The sequence below is a fragment of the Clinocottus analis genome, unplaced genomic scaffold, assembly GCF_023055335.1.
Source record: "Clinocottus analis isolate CAN_PGR_092001 unplaced genomic scaffold, fCliAna1.0.p SCAF_15, whole genome shotgun sequence".
Classification (NCBI taxonomy): domain Eukaryota; kingdom Metazoa; phylum Chordata; class Actinopteri; order Perciformes; family Cottidae; genus Clinocottus; species Clinocottus analis.
In genome coordinates this window covers 11,916,223-11,927,079 of record NW_027175876.1, presented here as the reverse complement: position 1 = coordinate 11,927,079, position 10,857 = coordinate 11,916,223, and the positions used below count along the sequence as shown (strand labels likewise).

The 10,857-nt window shown below is 42.6% G+C and overlaps 1 protein-coding gene across 1 annotated transcript; it reads right to left on the bottom strand.

Moving 5' to 3' along the window:
- Positions 1–7,457: 7,457 nt before the first annotated feature.
- fam89a (family with sequence similarity 89 member A) lies at positions 7,458–10,294 on the bottom strand. Its single transcript, XM_068577631.1, has 2 exons — positions 9,901–10,294; positions 7,458–8,206 (listed from the first exon to the last, which is right to left on the bottom strand). Exons 1-2 carry the CDS (start codon positions 10,147–10,149, stop codon positions 7,925–7,927), a joined length of 531 nt encoding a protein of 176 aa, XP_068433732.1. The 5' UTR covers positions 10,150–10,294; the 3' UTR covers positions 7,458–7,924.
- Between the last annotated feature and the right edge of the window lie 563 nt (positions 10,295–10,857).

Here is a 10,857-nt window from a genome sequence, read left to right as displayed (position 1 = left end):
AAGATAAGTAAAATCCACACCAAACAGCAGCAGGTATCTCGCCACAATACCTGACTGAAGTAATATTTGTGAAACACGTGGGCAAACCTTTCAAAGCTCACGGTCCCTGGAACGTATTCGTCAGTCAACAGACCAAAGTTCAATCAGTAAAACAAACACGCAAAGCAGACCGCGGGTCTGTGGAAAGAGGGCAATGTGTCCGCTGGCCTTTCCTGCGGTATCAACCACCCGAACCCCAGCAGTCTGAGCAGGAGTCGTCATGAACCGCTGCGAGGGGGAATCACTTCTGAGCAAAAAAAAACAAACATGCTGACGAAATGAAAGGAGTCGCCTCAGATGATATTCTCCCAAAGATCCCGGATAATGTTATGAAAACCAACATGTTTTTATTCCCAGAGTGAAGGTTTTCTCTGGACCTCATTCATATGTGTTATTGTGTCGTTGAACCAAAGTCCTACATGTTTTAGAATCACAGTTCATCAGAGAAAATGTCCTAAATGTCTCAACCCAAACTCACTTTCAATGTTGCCGTCTGCCTCTGTATGAATGTTGAAATAGATGTGGCCTTTTTCTGTCACAGACGAGCCCTGAAGTCTGTCAGGGACTCGTGCTTCTGTGATTTATGATGTGAAAGGAACTTGTAGATCCAGTTTGCCACGCGCTGCACAGACACACACTGTGTGTGCGGTGTAGTAACGTAGCAGTATGTGCTCTCTGAATACTCTGCTACATACAAGTATAACAGGAGTAAATAAAGTATTAGTATTTAAGCCGTATATTTGTATGTGATTTGATTATGTGTGTGTGTGTGTGTGTTGCCTCTGCACATGTTATTACAGGCCTGTGAATAGTTGAGGAGACAGCGAACAAGTGAGGAATGTTTTGTTAGGCGTCCTCACCCTGGAGCGGCTCTGTGCTCCTCTCTCTGGATGGCTTTCAGCTTCTAACAGAATCAGCTTGACTGAAGACATCTTGTTCTGCTGGAGTGTGTCAGTGGGGCTTTCACACGGCTTGTCTCCCGTTTATGCTGTTTTTTGCATCTCAATATTTGAAACGTCTTTCATTGATGAGCGAAAGGAAGCGACACGTGTCGTGCCTGTGTAACTTGTTGACCCAGTGCTGGAGGCTTAGTGAACAAAGCCCCGAGGCAGTTTCTTAATGCGGAATCTGGGGAGTGTCGGTCAATTACCGTGGCATGCAGTGGTTTAATCTGACTAATCAGATTACGGTAACAGCAGTCACCTCGCAGCCTTCCACCAGGAGCGGATGCTGGAGGGTAAGTCCGACCTCGAGTCAATATGCTCTGCTGGGACAAACGCTTTGGCCTTTGCTGGAAAGTGGCAGTGAAGAAGTTATTGTATTAAATACATTCAGACTGGAGGTCATAAAAGTAGCTTTTCATCTAATAATCCATCATATTGACTGTACAAATTAAGACTTTGTTTGTAGTTGGCATTCATCCTGAGGGGAACATAAATGTCATCAAAATCCATCCAATCCATCACTGTTGACTCCACCAATCAAAATGCAGTTTAAGCAAGATTTCTTTGCCATCCTGGTGATTAGGATATGAACTCTAGAGCCACGGCTGGTTCACAGTGACCTTCACCTTTAACCTTTGATCACCAAAGTTCATCCTTGAGCTCAAGTGGACAGTGGAGACAAATCTGAGGACGTCTCTGAGATGCCATTGAGTCTCAATGTCAGCAAGATGCAGCACACAGAATTGCATATAAATATTAAAATGATGAGCTATTACATTTGCAGGAAATGTGTTGCGTACTAACCAGCGGCCATTTGTCTTATAGTTAAAGAGACAGCGTGTCTGTCATGGAGTGGCCTCACTGGGATCAATGCACTGAAACGAACAACACAAAAGAGGAAAAGAGACACATGAGAAAAAAAACATGCTCTATATTTTACAAGAATTATCAACAAAAATGGCCAAACGTCAAACCTTCAGTGACAAAATATTCCCATTAATTCAGAGCACGGCTTGTGAAAGACCAGCCTTCAGCCTCTGATGTGTAAATGTGTCCCATCCCTCCCTGTGGAGAGAGTGATGCGCACCTTGGATTTGCTCTCTCAACCAAGATTATGTTAATCTGCTCTAATCTCCCAACAGACGCTCAGACGGGCAGCACGAGACCAGAGCCCAGAGAGGGAACATGGTGTCACATGATGCACACTGCACAACTGTCAGTATAGAGGGCCTCTTTGTACAGAGACTATGTCAAAGGCCCTGTCATGAAGCTTTTGAATGACTTGTTTTCTGATATAGAGAGCTGTCATTTAGTCCTTTCATTGGAGTCAGATCTGCTGGGGCAGTTTGACTCGTTTGCTTTTCAAGACTCGTTCTAGTGCTTGGTTTTGGGGGTTGACGAAGTGAAAAGTCGAGAGACAAACATTGAATGCAATTTATTTTGTATTCAAATGTGTAATTTCAACCCAAATGAATATACAGTGTGTTAAAAAAAAGTTATTAAAATGCTATCAGACTACATTTGTTGGTATTGCAAAGCCAGAAACAACAAACGCCGAAAAGCAAGAAATATAAGAAGAAAATGACACAGCACCACAATATTTCCATTACAATTAAAATACCTATATTAATGAATTACTTAAGTAAAAGTATAGTAGAATGTATTTTAAGTACAGAAGTGAAACTATCATTAGACATGCACAATATTCATTAATATGTAAGCAACATATTTGCATTGAAGCTGGTTTGACCTATTTTTAAGAGTGGGATGATTTGCTGTATAATAACAGCCCATATATTATATTTCAAAAATCATGTTTTTAACCCTTAATCTGCAAAGTATTCAGCTGTCAGATAATTGAAGTGGAGTAAATGCAATATTTACCTGCAAGCACACGTTAGGCCGAGTCTACAAGAGTCATCTGTTAGTGCTCAGTATTACATTGGTGTTGTGTATTTTTTATAAACATCATTCTGACTGTTGAACTGCCAGAATCAGAGAATCCGGTGGACAAAATTCGATGATCCCACAGCAGAAATCCGTCTGCAGAGTTGAAACGATTGCTGCGTGACCCATTTCTCAGTCTCCCGTGCAGCGAGGGAGGTTTGCGAGAACTTAAACAGAGTCTCCGAGTGTGAAAATATAAACAGCGTTATCATCATCAGTAATTCATCTGAAGCTCCCAGCGTCAGGAGCCGCAACATCAAAGCCGTCACATCCTGCCGCAGTAATGATCAATTAAACCGGAACTGCTCCGGCGTGGCAGCGGCCCGAGAAGCAAAATGCAGATGGGTGCATTAAAATGCAGGTCAGAGTGAGGATTCAGGAGGAAGACACAGGAAGTAGGGCAGCGGAGAGGGGAGGAAGGAGACGGCAGTTTGGTTTCAGAGCGCTGGGGGTTTCATGTGGGTTGATGTGGATGAGGGTTTATATTTGGTGTCTTGTTATTTTTAGCTATTTTATATGTGGCATGACTACATGGATGCTGAAATATCTTAGCAGCTCTTCGATGGATTGGTTCAGACTGTCATGTTCCCCTCTCGGTGAAGCTGAATCATTTAATTTAATGAACTTTTCATCTGCAGCTATAAAGCGCTGATGAGGTCAAATTGTGTCCAATACTTTGATTCATGACCAAGTATACTTACAAAACTAGTGTTGACTCTCATTAAAAGTGGCAAAACCACACCTGTAGAAATACTACAAAATAAAAGTCTGACATTAAAAAAAATACCCTTAAATATATGTACACAAGTATTGGAATCACAATATACCAAAAGCAAAATGGCTCATTATGCAACATGATCCATATCTGAATAGTTTATATTCTATTATTTGATTGTAATTATTGATGCATACATCACTTTCATTTATCTAATTTCAACAAATGTGCTTTATAATAATAATGTAGACGTTTAAAGTAACTGTACATGCCAGTTATAAAAATATACATTTTACTATAAACTGTAAGTCCAGCTCAATTCTAACAGATGGTTCAGATTAAAAAAAAAGAAAAAAAGAAAGCTCACTCGAAACCTGAAAAGTATGGAATCACTTTATTAGTTCATAACAGTATAATAACTATGATATAGCATTGAGACTAATGTCCAAAGAAACAGTAGTATGGTCATTCGTAGATCAAAGAACAGGAGTACTGATGGACGGTATAACACCTTCTGCATGTGCAACACACAATACAGGAACACCTTTTATTTTCCCACTAATAATGATTTAATCAACGATTATGATGAACGATATACAGTATAAATACAGTATAAATACAAAGTCAGACATTTCGCTCTCAGATACTAACGACTTTAACAGCCGCAGCCAGCAATTAGAAAAAGTGGATAACAATCTGAACAATCAGTTTGTCAACGCTAATAATGGGCTGTAAAAAGCATCCGTAATGTTTATCACCTCTAACGCTCTCTGGTGTTGCACTTGGCTGATTCACCGGCTACAATGATGAGACCCCGGCTCTCAACACAACTCGGAGGAAGGAGAAGAGGTTTGACTTTTAGTGGGGAAAACATATTTTAGGGCACCTGTGGGGTCCAATCGAAGCACCGAGTGTTTTGTACATGACTGAAACGCGGCCATTTTGCAGCTGATCTCATCGTTCCTACATGTCCCAGAGTGCTTAGTAACAACCACTAAAGCTGTGAGGTGAACAACGAGGCGTGACTGCGATCACAGCAATAGTCAGTCAGTCTCGCGTGACAATTGACTTCCTCGTGCGATTGTTCAAAGTTGCGGGTAGGTAGAAGGCCGTGCTGCTAGATTAAGAAAGACCCGCCGCACAGCGCGTACCCGTTGTCGTTACCCTAAGTATGAGGGCGATGCTCACACATTCTTTTAGTTTTTCCGTCCCTCCAAAGTAAAAGACCGGCCTGTTGATTATCTTCCTTCAGGGACATTTAACAAAAACACAACCAAACATTTCGCCACAAGGTTACCCTGAGATGACATCATTGCATTACACATCCAACAATCACATGAAAAGAGGAAGGGGGGGGAGGGGACCAACACACTTTTCAACCACAAACGCTACACTATTGGGCACAACTTGCTGGTGTTTAAAGCACATTTCTGCAACTGCACAAGGAGCACCGTGTGTGTGTGTAATGCTGAGCAACTGAAGGAGGAGCAGGTAGTTGTAGTTTCGGGGGACATTCAACACAACATGTGCAAAGTCACTCGTTACAAGCGTGAACAAGTGAGGAGCGCACCATGTAGGTTATTCTGCAAGTGACTCGGTTTATTTTAAGGCTGCGATACGTTTTGGGGCGTTAAAGCTTCCAAACAGCTGCATCCTCGTCAATAATAGGAAAACGGAGTCTTTGATGGGAAACCGTGAACTTCCAAATCTCTGAACCGCTTTCAATCAGCTCTTTCCGAGATGTTGTGGATTTGCATATTGATGCGATACACTACAAGTGAGGGATTTAGCCGGCTGCACTGGTCACCAGGTTAAAGGTTCTGCAGTTAGCAGCTTCAAGCACCGAGAGCACGTCAAGAGAGTCGAGGGGTTAAGCGCTTTGTGGTTTATTGTTCTCGTCCACAGGCTGAACAGTCTGGAACCTGGAAGGTTTACAAAGGCACTAAATGTGTCAACATCCAATAAAACACCTGGGGCCAGGTCTGTGCAGCATAGTTATATTCTTAGTTGAAGTGATAGAACAGGTGTGTTTTTTTTACTGACCCCTCAGCAGGTGATTCAACAGGTTACATTAGAAACTTCCAGACGCAGGTTTACTGTACGGATGAAACCTCCAGTTTCATAACCTGTGACCTTTGATGGAGCGAGAAGACTCGTAGCAAATACAAGTGAGACCCAACTCGTCAGTGCCTCTCTGGTTCCCTTCAGAACATTGCATTATGGATATTAACAGCGTGAGGTGTTGAAAGCGAGCAGGTAGTCGTGTTGTTGAGCGAGCGGTGTGGTAATGTAACGCTGTGTGATAAAAGCTCATCACGACACTTCTTTTAAAATCACAGTTACTCATACTTTACTTTTGACTGATACAAACATGAAGCAACTGAGACTTTTACGCATCAGTCAACCAGAAAAGAAACTTCTCAAAAAGTTAACCATTACCGTCGGCACAATGAAAGATTAACTTGCTATATGACAGACGTCATGTTTACAACTGTGAAGACATTCTACAAGACATCATATGTTCTTTTGTTCTGGACATTTGAAGTCAAATGGAACCATTCAAGAGCGGTTAATTATCGAGACACTGCCTTAATTCGGCTCTTTAAACCAAATACATTTGTTTTTTCTGCTGCTCTTTGGTTTGTGTTGCACCAACGCACAAACAGTGGACCAGCCTACAAACGGGTGGCGTCAGAAGGCGAGCGCTCACATTGCTGTCCTTTTAACAGCCACGTGGTCAGCTCAACGCTTTGCTGTAAAGTTTAAGAGCTGTGTGGCGCACAGATATTTAAACATCCCGTCACAGAATAGAGGCTGCAGCGTAAAAGGCTGCCTTTGTGGAGCGTTCCAATCAAAAACACCAGAAGAGAGCCATCGGCATCTCCCAAGGTTTAACTTTGTGAGAGTACAATCATGTTCGTGACCAGTATCGTCTCAAAAGAGCCACATTTCCGTTTTCGAACAGGTAAACGGCCTATAAAAAGGTTTGCAGGTATGTTGCAATACTAATTATACCCATTAGGCCTCTCCGACGTGTCTAAACAGCCCAGTAATGACCGCGTTTAGCGGTCAGGCCACGTACCTGCTGGATGCTACAGAGCGCGTGTCATCGGGGCGAGATCAGTTTCAGTGCGATACGAAGCTTTAGTAAAAAAAAATGTTTTAAAAAGTACCCTGTAGTCAGCTGACAAGTTGCTCAAACAAAAGCAGAACTTTTCCAAATTGGCTGGCCACCACAGATTCATGCTCCTCCTCTTCATCGATGTCGCTGCGTGAACCGACAGTCCAACTGGCTACGTTCAGAAGAAAAGTCTCAAGAGCTGCTTGCGTGTATAATGGCTGAAAAAGTCATTTAATCCATTTTTTTCTTTTTTATGATCATTTTCAGTTGTTGTTTAGCTTGAACTGGCTCTTAAACTTGGCGATGATGTTGATTTTTTTTATAGTCTCTAGCATTTAAAACAGTTTGCATTTTTCAGCGAGCGCCAAGATCATCTGCTGCACCGAGAAACAGGAAAGTGTCGCCCTAACTTCCGTAGCAATGAAAACCTCTTTCGGATTTAAGTAAATTAATGATTTCACCACTTTTAAAAAGCACACACACGCAGGCGGCCGTGTCTTTGCAGCAACATCGTCTGCACAGAGTCCAGAATCCGTTCCCAATTCACCAGTAAATGGTGCACACCCTTATACCTGGGGAGAGGGTAGAGTTGCGGTACAAAAACTCAATTGAGTGTAACAAAACAGCAAAATATCTTGATATTTATATTACATAATAAATAATACAACTTTGTTCATATATTTTGTATGTGTAAAAAAAAAAAAAAAGTTCTGACAAAAAGGGTAACTGGCTAGCAAAACCACATGATATAGAAGCAGCAGCAGAGCTTAAAAAAAAGAATATATCTCTCTATATATATTGCCTAATGTTTAGTGTGTATGGAGTCCTGGTTTATAATACATCTCAACACCTGAGTTTGAGAGGGTGCCAACAAGCAGCTCGTCTGCAGTCTGATGAAGCTCCGGGTCACACTGCAATTTTTTGGAAATATACAAAAAACACTTCTGCAGCACAATCAGGTGTGTTTTTCACGCGAGGAGGAGCTGGACTGAAAGCCGGAGTCTAGTGTGACAATAGCGTCCCATAAACTGCTACCTCTAACCAACTGGTTCCTTCTTGGAGACCCACAAGGTTTCCAGAAGTCTTTCACCACACCCCTCACTCCCCCCCAAACTATGCATCCATCTGCAGAAAAAGATTTATGCTGAAAACGAGGCCTCAGATGGTAACGTGAAAGGAGTCCCAGCTGTCGTCTTTGCCAATGCCGCCGCTCCCATTCTTCGCCATCCCGTCTCCGACCGCGCCTCCCGGCTGCTCCCCGGTGGGAGTGGCGCCAGGCTCCGGGTAGTCCTCGTCGTCCTCGTCAAAGTAGCCGTTCTCCATCATGCCGAGGCTGGAGGCGGCGCTCAGGTCCTGGCAGCTGCCCTTGTAATCCTGGATCGACTCGTGGAGCGACCACAGCTGGCAGAGCAGCGACATGTCCTGCTGACGCAACCCCACCTGGAGAAAAACGGGGGCGGGGATCCAGATTAAAACAGGACGCATTACTGAAGAGTCGTTCTTTTAGAAGTCCCCCAAAAACAAGAAGTACAAGAGCTGCAACTAACAGGGGTTTGGCATCATTTTATCCATCAACCAGTCCAAATGCAGCAAGTCCTCACACTTAAGCAGCAGGCAAATGTTTGGGCATCTTAACGGTTATTTAAATGTCAAAAGAATTACTGAGGAATTTTCTCTCAATCTCCCCAAAAAAGTCATACATTTACAATTCTTTGATAGTCAAATACCTGTTTAAGTTATCTTTTTTTTTTTTTTAAAGGAACAATTACAAACATTGACAGGTTCCAGCCTGTGTGAGAATTTGCTGCATTTATAATTTTAATGTCTTTGAGGTTTTGGACAGCTTACCAGACAAAATAAGTGAGGCCAGGTGGTCATTTAAAAAAAAAAAGAGAAATAAATCAATAAATATTGCCAATAAATAATTTAGTAAACTAATCCTCATCTGTCACAAAACCTGACATTAATAATTCAAGGTAAAAAAACACTGCATACCACTCAGCTGACAATGCAGTATGAACTACGAGCCACTGCTTTGTCTTCCCTATCAAACTACAGTGGGTCAGTCCTGAGTGCTGTGGCCCATAACCTGCAGAGCTTACTTCATGTAGGACATTGAATAACCCAAAGGTAACACATTTACAGCATCGGAGCGGTGGGGGAAGTGAGGAACAGTGAGCGTGAAGCACAGGAGCAGAAATAGGATTTAGCAAAGCCTGTAACCAAAATCCAAATGGCAAGGGGATAGAGTTTCAGCAACAGTTTGACCCCTTTTATCTGAATTACTGGCTGTGAGGAAACAGATTGTTAAGGGTTGAACCACAGCCATAGAGGGGGTCTGCATTGAGACTGAAATCCGGGCATTGAAAGCCCTGCTGCTGGCAAGGGAGCAAGGGAGTGTAATAAGTGTGTGTATCAAGTGTATCACTCTGTTCACACTTATGTAGCAACATGTTCAATGCAAGATAGTAGGACACTCATGGAGAAAAAAAAAACACTTAAACTGAAGCTTAATTAAACCAAGCTTTAAATAAAATATTAGAGAGAAGCCTATTTTTGTCTCATTTAGTCTTTATTTGTCTCATCCACTGAAAAGCTGTCCCTGATCATGGTTCTTCTCTTGCCAGACTCCCTTTTTTTTTTTTTTTTTTTTTTTTACCAAACAGCGTTTTATCTACATGCTTTACGAAACTACTTTGCATATGAACATGTACGCTTTAAGAATCAATAAGTTCGGTTCATAACCTCGGCAAACATACAATTCACACACACAAAAATGCTAGTAATCGTGCAGGCTATGCTGCAACGTCTATCGCTGCGATGAAGCGAGATCCGCACCTGGAAGTTGATATTTTATTCACGTGTCGTGATTCACGGTGAATGTACTAAAGCCGAATTATCGTTGAAACTCAAGTAATGGTCGACACGCTTCAAGTTAGACACTAAGAGGTGTGCAAGAGTGCCCAAAAGCCAGGCAGCGTCCAAACCAGCAGAGTGTCTATGGGGAACTTGGCCGCGTTGGACTATGCAGCGCATAGAGATTAAACAGCGTTTGACAAAAACAAGGGGTGAACTACGGGGCACTCTCTCTCTTTTTAGTCAAATACATGTGTGAACACTGCCCGAAATGTTACCATCTCTTTCCGCAGGAGAGCCAGGGCGGCGTCGAGGTTGGCCGGCTTGTTGGCCAGCAGGTTGTCGGCGTGGCTCCTGCCTCGGCTCAGGTCGTCCTGGATCATGGTCTTCTTCACGTACATCCTCTCCATGTCCCTCCAGGAGCCGCCGCTCGAGTTCAGCAAGCCGCTCAGGCTCTTCGGCAGCGGGGGCAGACCCTCGATGCAGGCCATTCCCCCCAACGAGCCGTTCGTTGACTTACCATTCATTTTCCCGGGACGTTAAATTGCCACTAAAAAGCAAAAGAGACGGCAATGTGTACCGAGAAGTTGACTGTTAGGTTGCAGACGCGGAGAGTAAACTGCCGTCTCGCGCTCACCAAACAAGCCGAGCAACAGTCGTGGTTTTATCTGCCCAGGGCGGCCGGAGACGCCACATCAAGTTACCCGGATTGAAGTAGTTAGACTTCCGGTTGGCTGATACAAAATAAAAGCATCACGGGTGAACGTTTATTTTTTTCTTTTATAAAAAAAAATATATCATCCGTAGGTTCTGAATGTTTTTTTCCTTCATTTCACAATGTAAACCTTCATTTTTTTCATAGTTAGGTTGAATAGACATATTCGTGAACTAATGTACAATTTGCCTATTTTACTATTGTTCTTTTTCCAAATATGATATTCTTACATGAGATCGTTTTAATCTAATTTAGGATATTGAACGATAGTGAATACAATTGTATCATAGTGTACTGAATATAACTTGTTAATTAGTTAGTATAGTCTGCGTGCCTATTCTATTATTTACTTGTTAACTTTTAAGTATAATTGTAATTTCCGGTGGATACGAGTTATTATTGTAAACTTGCCAGATTGTGTGGATGAGTTGTAAAATCCACTTCCTGCCCTTTTAACACAGCGACTGCGGGGCGTCTCCCTGCCAATGCCAACGCTCGGGAAACTGTCTTTTTAATCCAT

Coding starts and splice junctions, on each gene's coding strand:
- fam89a (XM_068577631.1), bottom strand. CDS start 10,149: ATGAATGGTAAGTCAACGAACGGCTCGTTGGGGGGAATGGCCTGCATC. Junction 8,207..9,900: donor CTCTCCTGCGGAAAGAGATG/GTAACATTTCGG, acceptor GTTTTTCTCCAG/GTGGGGTTGCGTCAGCAGGA.